This window comes from Callithrix jacchus, chromosome 15, assembly GCF_049354715.1.
Source record: "Callithrix jacchus isolate 240 chromosome 15, calJac240_pri, whole genome shotgun sequence".
In the NCBI taxonomy this organism is placed as follows: domain Eukaryota; kingdom Metazoa; phylum Chordata; class Mammalia; order Primates; family Cebidae; genus Callithrix; species Callithrix jacchus.
Window position 1 is genome coordinate 73064318 of NC_133516.1, and position 24114 is coordinate 73088431.

The 24114-nt window shown below is 46.1% G+C and overlaps 2 protein-coding genes across 2 annotated transcripts; both read right to left on the reverse strand.

The window, feature by feature from the left end:
• Positions 1-86: 86 nt before the first annotated feature.
• Positions 87-22975, reverse strand: LOC144579629 (uncharacterized). The gene is made up of 5 exons (XM_078352407.1): positions 22966-22975; positions 22701-22848; positions 22151-22511; positions 16759-16866; positions 87-3398 (listed from the first exon to the last, which is right to left on the reverse strand). The coding sequence occupies exons 1-5, from the start codon at positions 22973-22975 to the stop codon at positions 3384-3386; spliced, it is 642 nt and encodes a 213-aa protein (XP_078208533.1). The 3' UTR covers positions 87-3383.
• LOC144579587 (uncharacterized) lies at positions 10589-12291 on the reverse strand. The gene is made up of 2 exons (XM_078351787.1): positions 12057-12291; positions 10589-11495 (listed from the first exon to the last, which is right to left on the reverse strand). The coding sequence occupies exons 1-2, from the start codon at positions 12209-12211 to the stop codon at positions 11315-11317; spliced, it is 336 nt and encodes a 111-aa protein (XP_078207913.1). The 5' UTR covers positions 12212-12291; the 3' UTR covers positions 10589-11314.
• Positions 22976-24114: the final 1139 nt, after the last annotated feature.

The window sequence follows — 24114 nt, forward strand, 5'->3', positions numbered from 1 at the left end:
GAGTGTAGCGGCCGGTCGGGACTTCTAGGATCTTCTGGGTAATTTCCAATTTAAAAATTATAGGAAAACTTTTTTAAAGGGTAAATATCTTTGTCTAATTCAAAGCTTAGTTATGTATAAAACAAGGCAAAAGGAACCAGGAAATAAGAGATGTAGAGAAAGTTAAAGATATAAAGAGGTAATTTTTAGTAAAAAAGGTAAAAAGGAAAGTGATGTTATGTAAGAAAGCATCTTGTGTAGTGAATTTTTGTCCTAAAATAAATTGACTAAGTTGTTCAATAAAGAGAAAGTCTAGTTGTGAATGGGCTATAGAAGTTGTAATAAAGTTAGTAGAAAGGAATTTGTTTTTTAAAAAGGAATTGTATGGCCCAGCGCGGTGGCTCAAGCCTGTAATCCCAGCACTTTGGGAGGCCGAGGCGGGTGGATCACGAGGTCAACAGATCGAGACCATCCTGGTCAACCTGGTGAAACCCCGTCTCTACTAAAAATACAAAAAATTAGCTGGGCATGGTGGCGCGTGCCTGTAATCCCAGCTACTCAGGAGGCTGAGGCAGGAGAGAATTGCCTGAACCCAGGAGGCGGAGGTTGCGGTGAGCCGAGATCGCGCCATTGCACTCCAGCCTGGGTAACAAGAGCAAACCTCCATCTTAATAAATAAATAAATAAATAAAATATAAATGTACATATTTTGCACAATTCTGGCATCTAAAGTTTAAAAATTAATGTACTATATTTCAGCACTGGGATTTGCAGAGACAACTGCCACACAGAGCCATCTTGTACCTTCCTAACACCCCCTTCCCGCCCCTTGCCCCGTGTTGGGAGATGTGGACCTGGCCTGGGGGCAGGGTGTTCCCCAGGGTGTTGCCTCAACTTCTCCCACATCCTCTCTGTTGTGTCTGTCCCCTGCCCTGCAGGTTGCCGACAGACTGATCATCCGTGCGGATGAGCTGGCCCGGATGTGGAAGGCACTGAAACTTCCAACAGATCTCTTCAATAGTGTAATGAACGTGGGTCACTTCACGGAGGAGATCAAGTGACTGAAGTGTTTAGCCCTCGATTCCAGTGCTCTGGGAGTTGTAAGTTAGCTTGACTGTTTGTTCCTGAAAGGGAAATCTTCCTCTGGGCCTGGAAGGGCAGTGCATCTGTACACATGGTCTATTCTCCAGAGCTGATGATAAACATGCCTCTTCTTATCTTGTCCTTCTCCTCTCTAAATCAAGGTCATTTCAGTGCTTGCCAGGCAGAAGCAGGGGTTAAGAGGAGGAGAGAGAGAGGGAAACACTATCGTCAGACTCTGGGAAGAGCTGACTATAGTGTAGTTTTGGATTATTTATGAATATTGCCCTCAGATTTATTTTAACTCCACTCCCTCCATTCATATTCCCAGAGACAACCAAAAGCCAGCTGTAGAAAAAGACTTCCAGACACCTAGAATATGTATCAATAGACACTTTTAAAAAGGGGTACAATCTTATAGAAAGCTACTGTGTAAAAGACAGAATTGGATGCAAAACTCAGACATAAGAAAGCAAAAAATGGAGAGATGAGACTCTTTCTGAATTTAGTCATGTCTCCTCCATGGATGCAGGATGTTCTTTGGAAAAGACTCACGCCTTTTCCAAATTTGACTTGTTTGATATTGGAAAAGACATTTTACTGTTCTGAAGCAAAAGATGCTGAAATCAGTTTATATGTATAGATACTTAAAGCTTGGGTATCTTATATATGAACTTCTATTGTTAAACATTGTTAAAATCACTTAAAATGAATCAAAAACAGGGTTTTTTAGTAGAATCCCTGAGATACATACAAGTTTGAAATTTTTTGAGAGAGTAATTGCCTCTGCCAAAACCAAATGGTACGAAAAGTTAGTTCATCATTCAGCATTTCTAAACATTATCTTGTTCTTCTCAAATATGCGTGGAATGCATATTTGACAGTTTTGTTTCTGAGAAAATTTAGCGAAATCTTGTAGCCCAACGTTTCCTATAGATTCCCCTACAGCCTTCATAATAATCATTTCTTTAGAGAGAAGTTAACAAAAGGACATTTGTGGCTCTTTTTTCCTTCATTGTCCTTATAGCATTTTATACTGAACAAATCACTATCTTCCAAGGAGGAAAGGAAAGTCAACAGCAGAGGCCTATGACTTTTCAATCAGGACTGGAGAAAATCACAAATGGGAAGATAAGAAGGTGGATTTATTTTATTAAATTATCATAGGATTACAGATTTTCTCACACCACATTTGGAGACATTTTGCGGGAAATGTACCTTTAAAATTTTATCTGTAGTTAATTCTGATCTTCTTGGTCTACCTCACCCACAAAGGGTCAAATAAGAAAATAAATAAATACAGTCCAGTCCTGAAACTTTAGTCTAATGCAGTAACTGAAACAGCCTAAAGGTAAATTTCCCAGTGTCTCAGGTTTTTCTTCACCGTGCTCTCTTCTCCAAGATGGCAGCTGAATGTAGACAGAGAGAGGTGACTCTAGGACCACAGAGCAGTCAAGTGAAGGGTTTCCCACATCCTCAGTCTTCTCTGGCATCTCTGGTCTCCATGGCAATGCCCATCTGTTTGGTCGCTAGCTACTTGCAACTTAAATGTTTGGTCTCATCTCTCCCAGATTGGTGAAAACCTGATGATGCCTCCGCCACTGGCTCATTTCAGTTCTCAGTGGTGTCCAGGGCCTCCTTGAGTCTCTGCCAGGCTCACCTATCTGCTCCCTGGCTCTGGCGGTTTACTTCACAGCCCTCACCAGTTTGTAATGTGTCTCAGTCCTTCCCTTATCATCATACCTCACAGTAACAGGGAGTGACTTTGGAAAGTCAAATTCCAACCCTCCCTCTGCTTAGCCCACTGTGTAGATGCTAGGTTTCCTCTGATGTACCTATATCCCAGAATGAAAAGGGGAAACCATGAGGTGAATTGTATCTTTTTACTTTTCTTCTAAAACAGGGAGGTGGGATTAAATGTTACACGAGGTTCTTCTACCTCTGACATTCTGTGATTCTATCCTCAATTCTCTGCTTCCTCTGAGATACCCTCAGGCCTACCACTGAATAATAGTGAGCTCCTCCAATTCCAAGAGGCCTTGAGATATCTGACTTTGCTCCTCATCATCCCCATGTCAAAGAACCCCTAGAAGTGGCCGGGCACGGCAGCTCACCAGCACTTTGGGAGGTCTAGGGGGGTTGATCACCTGAGATCAGGAATTCGAGACCAGCCTGACCAATATGGAGAAACTCCATATCTCCTAAAAATACAAAAAATTAGCCAGGTGTGGTAGTGCATGCCTGTAATTCCAGCTACTTGGGAGGTCGAGGCAGGAGAATCACTTGAATCCGGGAGGTAGAGGTTGCGGTGAGCTGAGATCATGTCATTGTACTCCAGCCTGGGCAACAAGAGCAAAACTCCATCTTAAAAAAAAAAAGAACCCCTAGAAGTAAAGTCAGCCTGGAAGTTAAGTCTGTAAATAAAGGGTGCCCTATGAAACCAGTAATCATTATATTCATTTGCATCACATTGGACTATTTCTGGGATCTTAAATGTGGGGTTGGTCAGTGGTATGGTCTGAATGTTTGTGTCCCCCCAAAATTCATATGTTGAAATCTCAACTTCCAAGGTGATGACCTTAAAAGTAGGGCCTCTGGGAGTTGATTAGATCATGAGGGTGGTGCCCTCATGAATGTCATTAGTGCCTTTATAAAAGTTGCTCCCTCCACCCAATGAGGACACATAGAAGGCATCATTTATGAGGAACAGGCCTTTACCCGACAGCAAATCTGCTGGCACCTTGGTCTGGGAGTTCCCAGACTACAAAACTGAGAGCAATAAATTTCTGTTGTTTATACATTACCCAGTCTAAGGTATTTTGTTATAGCTGAGACTAAGTCAGAGGTCACCATCTGGTGGAGACCTTGCCTCCTAGTCACATTTAGGAATTTATAAATTTAATTCCTTGAGTAGTCTTCCAACAAAGAAAGGAGAGGAAAAAATAAAGACACCCAATACTTAATATTTTTTAGAATGAATTAGTGACATTTGAATGTAAAAATTTTAAGCTTTCTAGAATCTTAAATTGTTCCCACCTCATTTTATAAGAGCAATATTTTTGTTTTCTTTCTTGTATCTAATCAGATCTCAGGATTATTGCCTGGAAGAGTAACTTTCTCCTCATTTTATCTAACTTTTAGAGACTATCACAAAAACTCTCAAGATAGTGTGTGAAGTCTTATGTGACCATGATGGTGGGCCACCTCAGATACCTTTCAGCCTGGAAGAGTAACTTTCTTCACATTTTATCTAACTTTTAGAGGCTATCACAAAAACTCTCAAGATAGTGTGTGAGGTCTTATGTGACCATGATGGTGGGCCACCTCGGATACCTTTCAGCACGTTCCAGTTTCTCTACACGTATATTGCCAAAGTGGATAGGGAGATCTCTGCATCACACGTCAGCCCGATGCTAAGCTACATTGAGCAGGAAGTGTAAGTTAACTTTTACAAAGGAGAGGTGAAAGAATACCAAAATAACAAATCTAGCAGCCCAAGATAGAGTGAGATTATTGTATTATTCTGCTCTGGGAACAGAAAAGTATTGTGAGGAACATGAAATATGGATCTGAAAGAAAAGGGGAAAGAGAAGAAGAGGAAGGAAAAGAATTATATAGGACAATAATTCTTTGAGTGCTACTGAGACTAGCAGTAGTGACAGCAGCAGCACCCGAGAATATGTTAGAAATGCAGAATTGTAGGCTACACGCTGGACCTATGGAATCATAAACTCTAGGGGTGAGGCCTAGGAATCTGTGTCTTTATAAGCCCCCCTAGTAACTCGGACTCACACTTCACTATGACCAGTGGAACAGAAGTGGAGGAGGAAGAGGAAGAGGAGCAGGCAGTCAAGGGTTAAGAGAAAAGGTGGGCATGGTGGCTCACACCTGTAATCCTAGGGTGGGTGAACTCCTGAGCTCAGGAGTTCAAGACCAGCCTGGGCAATATGGTGAAACCTGGTCTTTACTAAAAATAGCTGGATGTGGTGGTGTGTGCCTGTACCATTTAATTGGGAGGATGGCTGAATTGGGAGGTGGAGGTTGCAGTGAGCCAAGACTGTACCACTTACTCCACCCTAGATGACAGAGCCAGAGCCTGACTCAGAAAAAAAACAAAGTTAAGAGAAAAAGGATCAACAGCAGAATTTGAAATGAGAGAGTTGTTTGTATATTGTCTTTCTAAACTATCAATGAACTAACTGCAGATAAACCTTTTTCCAAACAGAATTGGTCCTGATGGTATAATCACAGTGAATGACTTTACCCAAAACCCCAGGGTTCGGCTGGAGTAAAAGCACAATTTTGGCAATTTTAAGGGAAGATACAGAGATGATTGTACTTCAGAATGACTGAAACCCATATACCCTCCAAAATCAATTTTCTTGTCTATTAGTGTCTAAAGGTAAGCGGAGATTGTGATTGGATGTTACCATGGTCCTCGATTTCTGACTAGAGTGAAACAATAAAAGGGAGTGAAACAAACTCTTCCCCCACAGCACTGGGCTGCACCTGCAGGGGATGGGCAACAACTAATCCTACTGGCTGTCTACCTTCCTAGCCAAAGCGGCCCATCATTTCTATCTACTCTGGAACCTGAGGCTGTTTGAGAAGGCTGAAGCACTACAGGTGAAACGTGGCACTATAATAAATCAGGATTAGAGAATGAGTGAAATCCTTTAACCTGCCTCAGATTCTTGGTGTCTGTCAGTTTCTCCTTCACTGTGGCCAAAGAACTGACATATGGTCTTGTCTGCAAATAGGGAATGACGGGGTATGAAGAGACAGTCCAATTTGAAATACCTTACAATAACAAATTAGGATCATAAATGTAACAAAAGCAAAAGAGTCCTTTGTGCATTTGGGAAAACAGGTTGAAATCAGAAACTAAGTCCTGGTAGCCTTGAACACAACCACTCAAGAGTGAAGCTAATAAAATTCCAACAAAGTGTATACTGGACACAGACACGAAGTTACTGGTGCTGTAGCTATCTGTGCTTACCAAGACTAAGCACAATTGGCAATACCATTGTTGCAATGCCAATTGCTCTTCTTTTAAGCCACCACTTTGGTGTGCACCATATTCCTCCTCTCCTGCCCTGGCAATGCTTGCTCCAAGTTATTGACACTGCTATGCCACAGCTGCTTACCAGGGACACAGTATTTATAGCACACCTGCCAAATCAACCTGCAGTCACCCCAAGGATGGAAAACAGCTTTGTGCTTTGCCCTCTGAGTTATGCTGTATTAACCATATTACAAACACTGTATTAATGATAATGGCCAACATTTATTAAGCACTTACCATGTGCAAGGCACTGGGTACAGTGCTTTATATACATTCTCAAATTGTTCCTTACAATATGACCTTATGAAGTCATTGTCTCCATTATGAAGTCAGTGTCATCTCTAAGAAACAATCTTAGATAAATTAAGTTGTTCAGTGTCACTGGTGAGAAAGAATTTGAATCCATATCTGTCTGACTCCAAACCTATGATGGCTTATATATATCCTCAGGGCTTATCTAGGTAGGGATTCCTCCTACCTTCCAACCCCCCACCTGAAATAATCCCTGGGACAGAGATTTACATGCAAATAGTTTATTTAGGAGGCGATCTAAGGAACAGTGGAACACAGATAGGAAGAGTAAGATATTATAGTGATGGGAAGAAAGCCAATAAATGGTGTGTCGTCCAGCCAGTTACCCCTGTGCCCCAATACTGTTGAGGAACTCTGGGAGACAGCATAGAACACACCTCAGAGTTATCCCAATCAGAGGGGTGAGGAAGCTCTTCATCCACCACTGGATAATCCCCACCTGTCATTGACTGAGGGTGTCTTCCAGGGGCATTAATGTTCTGCCTTTCCAGCTTGCCTCAGCTTGCTCCTTTTGCTCCAAAAAAAAGGCTCTCAGGCAGGAAGTCATAGATGTTCACAATAAGAAGCCACCCACATCTGATACACTGCCTTACAGATATTTTAATAAAACAAAATTTTAACATTTTAATCACTGTTAATGTTTCTCTTTGGGTCAGGCACAAGTCTTCAGGGTCTGCAGGACAATAAGTGACTGTCATTGTGCTGTATTATAATTCACACCTGACCCACAAACATGGCACATTGTCCCCAAACATTTCTTCCTTGTGATAAGATCATTCCAAAGGGGGTCTCTTGATCCTTGCTGCCAACAGATCCTTGTCAGGCCCATCCCACTAGCTTTCCTATCATAATCAGCAGTATCTATAGAGTCCTAGAGTGACCCCAGTTAAACTATCAAATGAAGGCCCTTGTAACATATGGTTTGTATTTCTCCTTTAAAAAATTTTTCAGGAAGCAAAATTACAAACACTGTATTAATGATAATAGCCAACATTATTAGGCAAAAAGCAAAAACAGTGGGCTCTTTCTTTCCTAAATTAAGCTGTTTTGATTAAAGTGAAGACTGCAGATACATAAGCTTTGGTGGGAAATGCAAAGATTATGTCTCAATTCCATTTTGTCTATGCTCCATGCCCTTCCTCTCCTTAATGCTCTTCCACCAGGGACCTACCATCCCCAGTTAACTGACAATTTTCAGGATCACCAGGGCCCTGCAACAGAAGGAGCTGGACACCCCAGTGTAGAAGGCTGGTTTCAAATTAGGTTAGAATAGAAATCTTAACCTGCAATCCTTGGAGAGGCTCCTGAAAACCTCTGATAATATATATATATATAAAACTATGTTTCCAAAATGTGCTCATTAGCATTTTTCTGAAGAAAAAATTATAAAGCTTTGAGCAATTTCTCAAAGTTATATATTATCTCAAAAGGCCAAGAATCTCCAGGTTCAAAATAGCCCCAAAGATCACTAAGTGGCTTGGGGAAAGGCAACAGCACAGGCCCTCAGATCTTTCCACGCAGAACTGAGCTCATGCTCCCAACATGTGGCTTCTTATCCACAGCCTCTTACTTTTTGAATCTTAGATCCTGGCCTTAAATCTGTGTTTTTAGTTTAGATCTTCATATACTTTCAACTTTGGTCATTTCCTATAAATTGGAACATGGTCAAACCTGAATGGAGACTTTCACACTTCAGAGGTGAGCCAATTGGCAAAGTCATCGGTCCACTGTGCTGAATTATGAAAGACTAGACAGATAAGCAGAGTTGTGTATCCATGATATTAGAGGGACTAAACCTCCAGACCAGGCTCAAAGGGCTAGTCCTGGATAATCCTGAGCTTCAGACATTCAAGTAGCTGTCAGCCCTGATGCACCAAAGCAGTCTAAACAATGGTTGATTCATTTATTTATTCAACAAATAATTAAGAAATTCCTACTATGTGCAAGGGACTGGGCTAGGCACTGGGGACACTGCTCTGAACAAGGTGAGGCCCCTGTTTTCATAGAGATTAAATTCTACTTAGCAAGACAGACATTACATAACTAATCACAAGTTTGTAACTGTCAGAAATGATGCTGCTACATAGTAGTATGGGGCACACAGCTAGTTTGCAGGGGCAGGATAGAGAGGTTTTCCTGAGGAAGTAATATGAGAGCAACCTCTGAAGCCACAGACAACTCAGAAAGATGTACTGCAGCCCACATGTCTTTGCCAAGCTCCAGACCCAACTATCCAGCAGCTAACTTTTCTTGGATGACTCCAAAGTACTACCTAATTTAACATATCCAAAATTGACTTTCCTGGTTTGCATTTTTTTCATAATGAAATGTTGGGGAGAAATGAGTTCACAAGCTTCCTTCCTAATTGTGGATCTCTCCCACCACCGACCAAGATACAAAACCCAGAAACCAGGGTCAACAAATACCTCCCCTTTGCCTTACTTTCCAACTCTGTCAGCAAGTCCTCTCCATTTTACCTCCTATGCATCTCTCAAATACATCTTCTTCATATTCCCTCACCACCGCCTCCCTTAGATCCCCTCATCCCCTCCCAGCTACCAATATATTTCATCTGGACTTCCTATCAGTCTGGTCCTCACAGGAAACAGAAGACAATATAGATTCTGAAGATAATTAAAAGGTTTACAGAATGGACAAGGAAAACTACAAGGGGGTTGAGGCATGCCTGTACCCTAAGGGATTTCCATTTACAAACTGGAAGGAAAGAAAGCAGAACCAATACCTTAACCCCCTTTCAGGCCCATTCCCTTGGAGCCAAGTTGGGAATCAACCAAAGTATTCTCCCTCACAACCTGTAGCTCCAAAAACCACCCACAGTGGCCGAGCACCAGGGGAGGTCAGCCTTTTCTGGGTATTGGTCTTTAAACCATTTTCCTTTCTCTTTCTCCCCATTTAGGAATGGGAATCTACCGTGGAGAACATGATTTCATCATCTACAGTTAAATTGTTGTTTGAGCCCCAAGTCCCTTCTCACTAAGAGGTGAGGGGCACCCTCCCTACAGTCTGTTCACATAGGATGAGACACAACGAAACCACTGAGGCAAGGAATCTCATCTGCCTAACACAGACAGACTCAACAATTAGGGTATGTCACAAGTTGTCAGGCTTAAAAAGACAATCTCCAAGTTGACTGTTACCACAAGGCCCAGGCATATCCAACATGGTGCCAGGATTATCACTGGGAATCAGTGCTACACACACACCAGCATAATTGTTTTGGCACCACCAAGGCTCCGCAGCCAACTGCCTTCAAATGCCAATTCTAACACTTAGTTGTGTGAGATCAGTCAAATTATTAATCTTCTTTGTGTCTCCGTTTTCTGTAAAATGGGGATGATGAAAGTATTTAAATAACTTCATAAATGTACGGGGCTTAGAATAATATCTGGCCCACAGAAAGCATTATGTATGTGTCATTATCACTATGTGGTCAGCCCTCACTTTTCCATGCTGAGCGCTCTCTTCCCTTTGGACCACTGCATATGCTCTTCCTAGGCTTGAAATATTGTTTCCTATCCGGCCTTTGTCGAGCTATCTGCTAATTCTTCAGGTCTCCAGGAAGCCTTCCTGGCCAACTCAGCTGGGCCAGCCATCCCTGCATCTGCACCCACCACATCTTGTGCTTTCTCAACCCCTATTAGCATCCCCGTATTTTTTCTACTAAAAAATAAAAAGAAAAAAAATTTTTTTTTTTTTGAGACAGTGCCTCGCTCTGTCACCAGGCACCAGGCTGGAGTGCAGCAGCACGATCTCGGCTCACTGCAACCTCTGCCTCCCAGGTTCAAGGAATTCTCCTGCCTCAGCCTCCGGGGTAGCTGGGACTGCAGGCACACGCCACCAAGCCCAGTTAATTTTTTTTTGTATTTTTAGTAGAGATGGGGTTTCACCATGTTGGCCAGGATGGTCTTGACCTCTTGACCTCATGATCCACCCGCCTTGGCCTCCCAAAGCGCTGGGATTACAGACTTGAGCCACCGCGCCCGGCCTAAAGAAAAACATTCTAACAGGAATGAATGACAAAATAGCCTATCAGGCCAGGTCATGAACTCCCTGTCATCAGAGGTATTCAACTAAAATACTGTATGTAAAAAGATGTTGGGTTTTATTATAAGAAAAACTATGTAATATTTAATATCTCCAACAACTCTAATGTTCTATGGTTCCATATTTTGACTGCAGAATCAATTTTTTGTTTTTTTTCTTTTAATTTTTTATTACATTTTTCATAGAATCACTCTAAGCTGTTTCAAGAACAGCCATGAGGCAGGAAGGAGGGGGTCCTCCATTCCCCCTCTATTTGACATAGAGCTACACACCTGCAATAAAAAGTTTGGTCCTTTGGTCCCTAAATAGCTAAAGGAATGACAGATAGAGATGCTCAGTGGCGGCCTCCCAGCTGCCCCCTGGGGACCAGGCCCCACGCACCGCTTGCCCCAACCTGTCTCAGGCACCCGTGGGCTAGAAAAGCCCTGGGATCGGTAAGCAGCGTCTCCTCCCAGTTCCCAGCCCTTCAGCCTGCCCATCTGGTCTCGTGATATTTTGTTTTAAAGTTGTCTTTTTTTGTTATTTTTTTCCCTCATTTTTCTTCATCTTCTTATGTCATATATATTTTTCCCCCAAACATGTGCCCTCTGAACTCCATAGACGCTATACTTTCCTTGAAGAAATGTTACAGTCACACAGACAGTGTCTGGAGTCTTCAGCTTGATTTATATTGGCTGATATGTTAAAGGTGTCATCCAACAGTTCTCATTTATAAATATATATATAGAGAGAGGTTTATTTTTTAATATAGCCCATTCAGCATCCTGCCCTATGCGAGTCCTGGTCTCCCCCCGGGGACCCTCCCGCCGGCGCTCAGTATGGGCGATTGGCATCTTTGGGCCGCTTCAGCGGCACCTTGAGCCTCTTCATGCGGATCTGGAAGCCGTTCATGGCCTGGATGGCGGTCTGCGCGCTGGCCGGGTTGTCAAAGCTCACGAAGCCTGGCGAGACATGAGGGACGAGGGCCTGGGTTTCCACGGGGCCGCCCCGGGCGCTGCCGGCGGGGAGGGGAGGGGGGACCCAGAATCAATTTTCAATCAATGTATAATCTCAATTCCAAATCCCACAGGTGGTACACTCTACCACCAGGTGGCAGTAGATGCCTCGGGCTTTGGGTCCTAAATGTTAGGTGTGGTTAAAAAGAAGTTATCATAATACTTTAAAAAATAAAATAATAGAGCTCCGGTCTGGCAGAGAACGCGGAGAGACGCAGAGCGCTGCGAGCTCCCCCTGGGCCCTCCAGGCCCTCCGGTCCTGGGCTGGCGGGTGAGCTGGGGGGCCCCGGGACAGGCCGTGCCCTCTGCCCTTCAGACACCGGAGGCCTCTGCTGTGTCTGCCTATTGGCCTGGCCAGGCTCAGGCCTTGAAGCCACGGTGAACCTCTCTACCCCACCCCACTTCGGTGACTGATGGCGGCGGCGGCTTCTCCAAGCCAGTACCCCAGCATGGACCCTGCTGGTCACTGGGTCTCCTGGCCCAAGTGTGCTGGGCCTCGACAGAGCCCCAGCTGAGCTGCCCGGATGCAATTCCTTTGGGTGGCGGCGGGAGGGGCGGACCTGGAAACATGGCGGCCGCTCGAATGCTGCGCAGCGGAGGCCGTTAGGTCATAGAGGGCCTGGGAAGGCTGTCTAAGGACGCAGGCAGGCTCGGCTGCCTCTTTAGGCCACGGAGCCGTGCAGATCCGGGTCCCCAGTGACCACTTTGTCCCCATTGGGCGAGACCTACCTAGTCCTGACGACAACGGACAGCGACGACGGAACGGTTGACGGGTGGAACCGTTAGCGGCCGTCTGGCTGTTAGTCTTGAAAATACAACACATTGCCGGGCGCGGTGGCTCAAGCCTGTAATCCCAGCACTTTGGGAAGCTGAGGCGGGTGGATCACGAGGTCAAGAGATCGAGACCACCCTGGTCAACAAGGTGAAACCCCATCTCTACTAAAAATATAAAACTTAGCTGGGCATGGTGGTGCGTGCCTGTAATCCCAGCTACTCGGGAGGCTGAGGCAGGAGATTTGCTTGAACCCAGGAGGCGGAGGTTGCGGTGAGCCGAGATCGCACCATTGCACTCCAGTCTGGGTAACAACAGCAAAACTCCGTCAAAAAAAAAAAAAAAAAAAAAAGAAAGAAAGAAAATACAACACATCATAATTTATAGGATGCAGTGAAAGCAGTTTTAAAAGGAAATTTATAGCTGAAAACAATTTCATTTAAAAAAAAAGACTTCAAGTAATCCACCTAAACTTATACCTTCAGAAACAAAGCTCACAGAAAGAAGGAAATAATAAAGATTATAGCAGGGATAACTAGAGAGTAGAAAAATAATAGAGAAAAATCAATGAAACTTAAGAATTGATTGGTTCCTCAAAAAAAAAAAAAAAAAAACAATTCAAAAGCCTTCAGCTCAACTGACTAAGAAAAAAAGAGAGAAGTCTCAAAAAACTATAATGAAAAATGAAAATGAAATATAACTACTGATTCTACAGAAATAAAAAAGAATATAAGAGAGAAAATTGTATCCAAACAAACTAGGCAACCTAATGAAAATGGATATATTCCTAGAAACACACAATTGACCAGGACTGAATCATGGGGAAATAGGAAATCTGAATATACTAATACAGTAATTAAAACCTCCCAACAAAGAAAATCCAGGACCAGATGGCTTCACTAGTGAATTCTACCAAACATTTAAAGAAAAATGAACACTAACCATCCATAAACTGTCCCCAAAAAATTGAAGAGGAAGAAATTCTTCCAAATTCATCTTATAAGACCAGTGCTACGCTAATATCAAAGCCAAAGACACAGAGTATAAAACTACAGACCAATATCTGCTGAATACTGATGCAAAAATCTTTTAAAAATGGTGGGAGTGTAAATTCGTTCAACCATTGTGGAAGACAGTGTGGCGATTCCTCAAGGCCTTAGAAATAGAAATTCCATTTGACCCAGCAATCCCATTACTGGGATATATCCAAAGGACTATAAATCGTTCTACCATAAGGACACATGCACACGAATGTTCATTGCAGCACTGTTTACAATAGCAAAGACCTGGAATCAACCCAAATGCCCATTGATGATAGACTGGATTGGGAAAATGTGGCACATATACACCATGGAATATTATGCAGCAATCAGAAATGATGAGTTTGTGTCGTTTGTAGGGACATGGATGAATCTGGAGAACATCATTCTCAGCAAACTGACACAAGAACAGAAAATGAAACACCGCATATTCTCACTCATAGGCAGGTGATGAAAAATGAGAACACATGGACACAGGGAGGGGAGTACTAAACACTGGGGACTATTGGGGGGAAAGGGGAGGGCCAGTGGGAGGGGGAGCTGGGGAGGGATAGCCTGGGGAGAAATGCCAAATGTGGGTGAAGGGGAGAAAGGAAGCAAAACACACTGCCATGTGTGTACCTATGCAACTGTCTTGCATGTTCTGCACATGTACCCCCAAACCTAAAATGCAATTAAAAAAAATACTAACAAATTGAATACAAGAGTATATTAAAAGAATTATGCACCATGACCAAGTGGATTTATTCCTGGAATACAAATGACTATTTCCAGTGTGTACAGTATACAGAGACATATTTATATCTGTTAATGTATATATTTTATTTCATGTAGATGTTTTGAAACTGGCCCACTTTACTGTTTTACAGTTTTCTAAGTGATTTGCTTAGATTTTCCAAGAAGGCAAGCATATCACTAATAAAAAAAGTAAGTTTTTCTCTTCCTTTCCAATATTTAAGACTCTTACTTTGTCTTCCTACTTTATTATACTAGCCTAACACACAGAACAACATAAATAAAATATTCTTCTGTGTCAAGTTGCGCTAAGAGTATCTTTGTAAGTCACATATGGGAGTTGAAGGCAAAATTAATAAATGGAGATTGAGGGTAGATGGGGGTGCGGTATGGAGTAGGTGAGTGGGCTGCAACAGCAACAAGAACTTTCCAGGGAGATGGAGATGTTCTGTGTCTCAACTAGGGTCATAGCTACACAGGTGTAGGTATTCGTCAGAAGTCATTGACCTGCACATTTAAATCCTCTGTTTTTCTTGTTATCAATTTATACCTTAAGACTTAAAAAAAAAAAAAAAAGTGGAACCTTTGAAGTTTCTACTGTGATAATGTGTCTGTTTTCCTTTGAAAGACTGTTGTAATGAATTACATTAATAGTTCTTTTTTCCTCTTATGTTTTATGTTTTTTAAGAGAATTATGACACTAAGGTATGATCATTGTAGAGAAGTGTTTGAAATGCAGTTAAGGGCTGGACGTGGTGGCTCATAGCTGTAATCCCAGCACTTTGGGAGGCTGAGGTATGTGGATCACCTGAGGTCTGGAGTTCAAGACCAGCTTGGCCAACATGGTGAAACCTCATCTCTACTAAAAATACAAAAATGAGCCGGGTGTAGTGGTGCACACCTGTAATCTCAGCTACTCAGGAGGCCGAGACATGAGAATCAATTGAGGCTGGGAGGTGGGGGCTGCACTAAGCAGAGATCACACCACTGCACTCCAGCCTGATGGCACAGTGAAACTGTCTCAAAAAAATAAAAGTAAAATAAAATGCAGTTAAGCACTATGAAACAAACATCTGAAATGCCTCCATGGCAGAGATTACTATCAACATTTTTTTCCCTCATAAAAATGGATCAAAACCCCTCCCTGACCTTCTCAAAAGAGGTGCACAGCCCCTAGGGTGACTTGGAAACTCCTGGATGAATTCCATTCTAACTTATTTTGACATGTATACAAACCAACTGTTTAGAGATTCCACTTGTGCAAAGCCCTACTGTGTTTTTATGTTCCTGTTTAAAAGAGAAGTTTACTTAGCAATAATTATAAATAAATGAATACTCTTTAGAAAAAAAATGGATCAAAACTATTGTGCACACATGTATGCAATGAGTTGTGTGTGCATGCATGTGACTGCACGCATGTTACCAGCTGTTCAAACATTTCCACATCCCACAAGGCTCCACGTGATATGGCCCTCTGTGTTAGTTTCCTCTTGCTGCTGTAACAAACTTAGTGGCTTAAAACAAAAGAAATCTATCCTTTTATAGTTCTGGAGGACAGGAGTTTGAAATGAGTCTTATGGGGTCAAAATCAAAACCTGACTCTCTCTGGAAGCTCTAGGGGACAGTCTGTCTCCTCTCTCCCAGCACACACAATGGCATTTCTCGGCTCATCTACCTCCATTGTCAAAGCCAGGAGCATAGCATCTTTCCTCTCTTACCCTGCTTCCACCACATGACCTTTTTTTCCTGTCTGAAATGTCCCTCTGTCCACCTCTATAAGGGCCACCTCTGTGGTTACACTGGGTCTATCTGGATAATCCAGGACAACTTCGCATCCCAAGGAGCTGCTCTTAGTCACCTCTGCAAAGGCCTCTTCCCTAGAAGTTAACATCCACAGGGTCCAGGACCAGGACCTGGTTATCTTCAGGGCCACTGTTTGGCCACTCACACCTTGCCTATCTCTTCAGCCTCATGTTCAGCAGCCCCCTGCCCCACCCCACCTGCCCTCTGCTCTCTAGCTACGTTGCTGTCCTCTCAGTTCCTTGAACACACCACAACCTCCTCTTGCCACAGTCTTTGTCACCTACAGGATATCACATGGGCGTCAGAGGACGGAGAAACCATTCTGTGTAGTAGAAGGAAAAAAGCTTCAGTCTCCTGGGGTAGCTGGGAAGGTGTGAGAAGAGCTGGCAGAACTAGGAACTATGCTGGTTCTGGAGCCCAGAGAAGACACCTCTAGTGACCAAGTATTCAGAGAGCCATTCTGGGGAGTAGAAGCAGCCGAGAAAGGTTCCTCTAGGTGACAAACCCTTCCTGTCTCCTCCAGTGAACCCTCCATCACGTCTGCATTGCTTGCCATGGCTGCTTCGTGAATGTGTGAAGGGGCTGAGCTTCACAGGCTCAGGGTCCAGGTGGATGTGGGTGGGAAGGGCGGTGTGCGGACTTGGGGCACATGGCACCCACTGACATTTAGGTCAAGGGAGGAACGGGGACACACAGAGTTGTGCACGTCACTTAGTCATCCAGTTTGGTAGTGGAAAGCCAGGGTGTTAGGCTGGGAGAGGGACCAGGGACAGCATCGTTAGGTAACAAAACTCAGAAATATTCATTGTTTTGGAGAATCCAACCCACCACCTGCGCACCAGGGGAGACCCAGTGGTAGGGACACTCCTGCCCCATGTTGTGGCCGCCTCGTATGTCCAGGTGTCCACTTACAGCTGTGGAGAGTCTGGATGCCAGTGTCATCTCCAGGATCCCCTTCAGGCCCACCAGGGGTGGCACCAACGTCAAAAGGTCTTTCACCTCCACAAACACAGGCCACTGCTGGTAGGGAAAGTGTAAGGAGATAAACCAAACACACGTCAGCGAATCTTTGGAAATTTCTTGAGAGAACCTTTAGCAAGTCACTTTTCACTCCCATAAAATGAACAAGTCAGACTAAGTAGTTTCTTAAATGACTTTAAACACAAAGATAAAGCTGTGAAACCTTTTCAGTGCTGTTCACTGAATCAGCATCAGCGGCTAGAAGCACTCTGGGGGCTGGGCCAGGCTGGAGGCCGGCAGGTGGCAGCTGGACTAGGCTGGAGGCCCGCACATGGCAGCTGGACTAGGCTGGAGGCACGCATGTGGCAGCTGGACTAGGCTGGAGGCCCACACGTGGCAGCTGGGCTGCCTGTGCTCTGCACCATGTGTTCTGTAGAGGCATGCATGGGTCCTGGATGAGAAAGTTGGGGGATTTCTCATGAATTGGGAGGCCTGGAAACACCTGCAAGATGGCTGGGCTGAGGAAAGGCCCTGTCTCTACCAGGGATCGAGGATCTTCAGGCAGGCCAGGCAGGCCCTGCGTCCCTCTACCACCAGGTCCAGGGGCTTCGTGCAAGCTGCCACTGAGCAGCCTGTGGGGCTCGAGGTGTTTAAAAACAGATAGCGTATGTCTCTATCCCATTTAACATAGAAAAATCAATAAATTCAAAGGTCAAAGGGATTAGTGCTTCAAGAAAAATGGAAGAGAAAACATTTATTGGTAGAGGCGAAAACAATTCTTAACTGTTAAATGTATAATCAGATGTTCCCCTAAATCCATTTTAATGCCCCATCTGATCCTACTGATTTATTTCACCTGTCTGGCCGCTGTAGCGATCTCTGACGCTTAACACTAGAAGCTTCTCCTGGGTTTGGAATTCTAGACCTGAAAACAAATCCCTGATTTGTCATCAAGGAGATAGGAGGCCTGGGGTCTAGTTCCTGTACGTTCCCTATGAGGCAAGAGCTGTGTAAAGATGTGCACATCGGCGCAGCCTCTAGGGACTCAGACAGTCATCCACAAGCTGCCCAGCAACAGGCCTGAGCAGGCATGAAGGTGAAGAGATCAGGCCAGAGGCCCTTTAAGACTCCTTTCTCAGCTACTCAGGATGCTGAGGCAGGAGAATTGCCTGAACCCAGGAGGCGGAGGCTGTGGTGAGCCGAGATCGCGCCATTGCACTCCAGCCTGGGTAACAAGAGCGAAACTCTGTCTCAAAAAAAAAAAAAAAAAAAAAGACTCCTTTCTGCTCTCAGACCAAGGAAGATGAGCACTGTTTATGGCTCCCTTCCTGTTCAGTTTCTCCCTGTACCTTATCTACTGGGCTGTGGGCTTCAGAATCCAGTGCCAGCTCTGATGGAGTTCTGAGTTTGCCCTCTTCTAAAACTTAAGAAGAAAACATCACCAAGCAAGGTGTCCTCCCGCGCCTCCCAGCCTCCCAGTGGCATCTGGCAATGGCTCTGTGCAGCTGTCCTCTCAGCCTGCACACTCCTCAACACAGAGCAGGTCCCATCCTTAGCAGGGGAACCAAGACCATCACATATTCCCCAGCTGGCCTTTGGGCACTGCCACCCACACTCTCCCAACCTCCTGTGCAGCCTAGGGTGCTCATGGGCACTCTCTCTGCCTATACCCAAGACCCCGCACCCAGCAACCCCAAAGTCACAAAAAAACCCTCCTCTCAGCCTTCCTCCTGCCTTCCCAGCACCACTACCTTCAAACAAGTGCCGGTCCTCACCCATCACTCTTAGTGCTGCAGCGGCTGGGTCCACCCTGCAGCCTTACAGCTCTCACTCTCTCTCTAAAGGAAGTGGTGGTCCCTGATGGGTAAGCCCCACCTGCTGCTCTACCTTCAGGGTGGCACTGTCCCCCACTGCACCGATAAAGCACCTGCTGACAGGTGCAGCTCTACAACCCTCTCCCCTGGCCTCTTGGCCTTCACCCCCGAGTCCTGTGCCCACCTCATGATCCACCCCTTCTCGGCCCCTCTTCCTTCTCCTGACTTTGTAATACTGACATTCCTTCCTGCTTTCTCTTCAGTTCTCCTTTCTCCCCACACCCTGTCCCTTCCGCAACTTGAGTCCCCTTCCACTGCACACCCCGCACTATCTCTCAGCAGCCACCCCACCTGCTCCATTCTCCCAGTGCTTTCAGCAGGAAGTCTAGGCAGGAGATGGAGTGGAAGCTGGATCCTAATGCCTGGTGGTCCCATCCTCCTTGCCAGCGGTTGCTATGACTCGGGCCAATGAGATCTGAGAATTCCCGTCTGGTCACATTGGGTGTCACACAACCGTGACGCAACTGCTCTGGCACAAAGTCTCGAAGACTGGCTGAATTGTGTCCCCTAAAACTCGTATGGTGAAGTCCTCATCCCTAGTACCAAAACATGACTATATTTGGAGGGACAGTCTTTAAAGAGATAATATTGAAATCTAGCCATGAGGGTGGGTCCTAGCCCAGTATGAGTGGCATTCTCATTAGAGGAAATTAGGACCTAGAAATGTACAGAGGTGAGACCACGTGAAGACACACAGCCATCTGCAAAGCTCAAAAACCAACCCTGTCAACACTTGCATCTCAGACTTGCAGCCTCCGGAATTATGGAAAAAATCAGTTTGTGTTGTTTAAGCTACCAGCTTGGTGGTATTTTGTTATGGCTGTCCTAGCAAACAAATACAAATGTGAAGTGAAAAAATGCTGAGTCATACTGTTAATCCAGTAATTAACCAATTCTGGCACTGTCTTATCCCTAGACTTCTGTACAGAGATAATAAGTGTCCTTTTTAAGTCCCTTTGAGTTAGGTTTCCTGTTAGCTGCAGCCAATAGCAAATACACTGACACCCTGGGCTTGTGCAGGTGTCTCTGGCTCAGAAGTCCCTTGTGAACATCAAATCTGCCTGTGCAACTCTGGCTGAACCCTGGACACCCCACAAGCACCTCAAACCCCAAATCCCCAAACTTCTCCTTGCCACCCTTCCTGCTCTGCCAGCCAGGACTCAATACCTTCTTTTCCCCAATGTGACATTCATCACAGCTGTTAAATTCTGCACTGCCCTCTCCAGCAACACTTTAAATATGCCTGTATTGGTCATCAGGTAGGTTGAAATCTCCCAGAAATAATGATTCTTACGCTTGAGGGGCTCTGAACTCTGCCCACAGACCCCCAGCTCTCCCATGCCCCTCTTCACCCTCGGGGTCATCCTTGACACCACTGGCTGGGGTGAGTTTTGTGGCATAAATATGACCCCATAAAAAAAAAACAGATAGAAAATAGAAAAGGATATTATTTTAATAATAAATCAATAGATTTCACCTAATGTATAGAAAACTTGGTACTCAATAAACAGAGATACTACATCACTTTGAAAAAAAAAATATGACCCCATCACTCAGCTACCTGTAACCCTTCACTGCCAACTCCTCTTCTGGGGCATACCTAACACATAAGTCCTATGAACCCCAAAGACACGCAAGCATATGTCAAGGACAGCCAACGCAAACTCCCAGTGCTAGAGTCAGAGGTGGGGCTGAGACAGCTGAGCACAGAGGCCTCTGCTGGGGCTCTGCTGAGGATGCCCTGGGTGGGGCTGCAATGGTCCCTGTACCTTGAGGTGGCCCATGGAACCGCACAAAGGGGTTGTGTGCTCTCCTATGTGTCTATGCTACCCTTTAATAAAACCAGCAAGATACTCATTTTAACATAAAGCAGCCACCTGCTATAGTCAGTGCATAGCACACACTCTGAGCAGAGCCCCTCACTCCTGCCCAGCATCCCTGTCCCTATGACAGCAGCCACCCCGTCCCTCATGCTCTACAAATACACACTATCATTCACCCATATCTTTGCACACAGATCCCTCTGCCTGGAATGTTCACGTCTTTTCAGGGCCTCCTGGAAATTGCTACACTACGCTTTAAAGTCCAAATCAAATTGTCCTGCTCCTCTACAGATCTCCTGACCCCTAAGAAGAATGACTGCTCCCTCTTCCTTCACAGGCAAACATCTGCTTGTGGCTTCCACTCCCTGCCCAGCCCTCCGGACTGCCCGACAGTCTCTCTCCCCAGCATTGGCAGGGTGGGGCTCTCAGCACAGCTTGGGGTGAGGCTATTGGAGGAAGAAGTGGGTGTTCAGGTTGCAAGCCCACAGAAGCACAAGTTTTCTAACAGGGGGCTGGCCAGGATGCAAACGGCCACCCCAGCCCCAAAAGGGGATGAGTGTCCCATGAACTGAGATGAGCAAGCAGAAGCCACCTGGGAGCCATCGTGAGCTCACAGTTGGAGGCTGGGTGGACTGGTGGGTACAGACCACCCCTCTCCAACTTGGAACCAGGGGCACAGACAGATGCTGAGTGGCCATTAGGAAGAAGATGCTGCATACACTTGGGAACATGAAACGCTATCTGAGGTGTCCTTATGGTTTGAAATGTCAAGTTTATATTTACAGATTAAAAAGCAATACTGCATAGTATAAACCACACATGTATATGTTGATATGTACATAGAAAATTGTCCTGATAGGTACACAGCAGCAGTGATAGAGGCGAGGGACACCCTTCCTCCATCACTTGGGTGTATTTTCCAGTTTTTCTAAACTGACTCTATATGAAATGTTTCAGTAGGCAGACAGTACAAACCTCCCAGTGATTCCAATACGCTACCCGAACCACACTAGGGGAGAAACAGATTGTAACGAGCGAATCTCCCTCAGCACAGGCCACCACCGCAGGGAGGCCGCCACGGCCTGCCCACCTGCACCCTCAGGCTCCAAACCTTGTTCTTTCACCAGGGGCCACACCAGGATGCTGGGGGCTGGGTACACTGAGCTCTGCCTGCAGCAGTCATGCCCCCACCCCACGGGGACCACAGCACACAGACCAAGTCATCTGGTCCTCACAATCCTGTGAGGTGAGGGCTTTCATGACCCCCATTTTACAGATGGGGAAATGAAGGTAGAACAGTATAACTAAGAATCCCCTCCACTGGTAAGTGGCAGACTCTGCCCCATGAACCCACATGCTCTGGGAGGAAGGTGGTTGAGCTCCTGGGCTGAGGAAGCACGCGCAGGCTAAGGTTCTGACAGACCTCTATTGTTCTGTGAATCTCCAATGCTGCGGTCTCAGTGTCAGAGGTCCCTCCTGTAGCCTCACTGACACCCAGGATGCCCAAGCAGCAAGGGCAGGCTCAGGGCTGCTGTCCTATTCCAGAGGCCCCTCATGTCTCCAGCCTGCCCTGTCTGTGGGGCCAGGAGACCTGGTCTGTGTGCCCCCCACCCCCCACCCCTGACCTCCCAAACACCCAGTACGCACTTGGATGGTGTTCATCACCAGGCCAGCCATCATCATGCCCAAGCCGGACAGCAGAATGGGCACCACGACCTGGCACATGATGGTGAAGAAAGACTCAGGCAAGACCCCATGTGAGGACCTGGTGAGCTCACAGCTGAAGCCTCGCAGCTTCTTGCCCTGAAAGCAAAACATCAGATTCAGCTGAGTGACCACCATGGCCAGGCAATGCACCACGATCCCAGGAGCATGCAGTCGGAGCCTGGGGTCCCTCCAGTCCTCTCCTCCTGGCCCATACCAGGACGTTCTTCCCAAGAAGTCCACACAAACAGAGGCTTCCCAGTTGCCAAGCGTCCTGTGCCTGCAGAGAGTTCCCCGATAGCCCCTTGGCAGAGGGCCAGCAGAGATGAGTGAGGAACAAAGGCCAGTGTGACTCAGGGCCTCATTCTGGAGACTCCGCCAGCCCCTGTTGTCCCTCCCTGAAGGTCAGGTTCTCCTCAGACAGTGGCTGTGTGTCTGCCAGGACCTCCCTCTGCCGGCCTGCCATGAAGGCTCATGGTCCCTCTGCACCTACCTGGACAGCATCCAGCAGCCCAGCAGGCTGGTCCATACTGGCTGGGCTGGACGAAGCTGTAGCCCATGTGGGGTGTGGCCTTGGTGAGTGCCCAGACCGAGGTCTGCTGCCACCTTGCCCTGTACAAGTGCCCTGGGCTGCTCCCCTCCTGGCAGAGGAGGGCCTGGGGAGATCTCAGCACAGAGGGACTACCTCCTTGATCCAGTTCTACAGACCTCAAGTTATATTCTTCAAGGTCAAGCAGTCTGTGGGCAGGAAGCCACACCCTGGGTCATCTCGACTGGTGTCCAGCCAGCGGGTTCATGGCCACAGGAAGCTGTGTTCACAGAAAAAAACGCAGCCCTATTCTCCCTCCACAGCCTGGAAGACTCATAAACATGCTTCCAAAGTGCCCTGGCTTCCTTCATCTACAAAGTTCAGACTGGCCCTGCTGACACTCCTCATCCAGAGGAGGAGAAGGGTCTGGGAAGCCACCTCTGACTCTCGGGGTTCGGTTGTTGGGTGTGTCCTCTGCACATTCATTCCATAGGCACCAGGAACAGAATGTTCCTGCCTGAGGGCAGGCTGGGGCAGGCAGCTGATGGTCAGACTCACACCTGCTGAACGCAGGGCTGCTGTCAGGTCTAGGCCTCACTTCCACTCCCATCCCTAAACTGTGACCCTAGTCAGGCACCTTACCTACTTCTCCCATCGGACAGCCTATCCCAGGCTCAAGTGCAGACCCCAGCCTGGAGTCCACTGCCCTCCCCAGTGTGGGTCCCACCGGCCTCCCCAAGCCTGTCCCTGCAACCGAACTCCAGACGAATTTCTCCAGCACCTGCTCCCATCATGCGCCCAATATTCCTCACACTGCATCTTTGCTCACACCCTTCATTTACTCATTCATTCAACAGATATTTTCAAGCCCCTTGTAGGAGCAACGCATAATGGGCCCTAAACTCCCATGCAATTCCCACTGAGAGCTAGAGTTTCTGTAACCCTCTTCCCACTGTCCCCACAGCTTGTCCAAGAGAACACAGTGGAAGAGACGCTGTGGCAGTCATTTTCTGGGTGTGGATATTAAGAAACCAACAACTTTTATCTTTTAACTTTTTATCTTTTAGGCTGCTCATGCTCCTAGCTACTCTGCTGTGAGGAAGACCACATGGTCACACATAGAGGCCACATGCCAGGGTCCTGCCTATAGCCCAGCCTGGCACGTGAGTGTGCCATCTTGGGCTGGTGCAATAGCTACAACACAGAGCAGGCGGTTCTTCTCACTGGGCGCTGCCCAACCTGTGGATTCAGCGTCAAACGATGGCTTTAAACAAACTGCTAAACTTTGGTGTCCTTTCTTACATGGCGGTAGTTAACTCCATTTGGGAACTCTTTTCCTCACCCGTGATCTTGCTATTTCAGATGGAGCAACTCTCCT

Excerpts from the sequence above, each read along its gene's own strand:
- LOC144579587 (XM_078351787.1), bottom strand. The coding sequence starts at position 12,211 with ATGGGGACAAAGTGGTCACTGGGGACCCGGATCTGCACGGCTCCGTGG. Across the intron at positions 11,496-12,056 it reads AGCGGCCGCCATGTTTCCAG|CGCCCGGGGCGGCCCCGTGG; the intron begins GTCCGCCCCTCC and ends CCCCGCCGGCAG.
- LOC144579629 (XM_078352407.1), bottom strand. Across the intron at positions 22,512-22,700 it reads GGCTGCTGGATGCTGTCCAG|GGGCTATCGGGGAACTCTCT; the intron begins GTAGGTGCAGAG and ends CCCTCTGCCAAG. Across the intron at positions 16,867-22,150 it reads TGGTGATGAACACCATCCAA|CAGTGGCCTGTGTTTGTGGA; the intron begins GTGCGTACTGGG and ends TTTCCCTACCAG.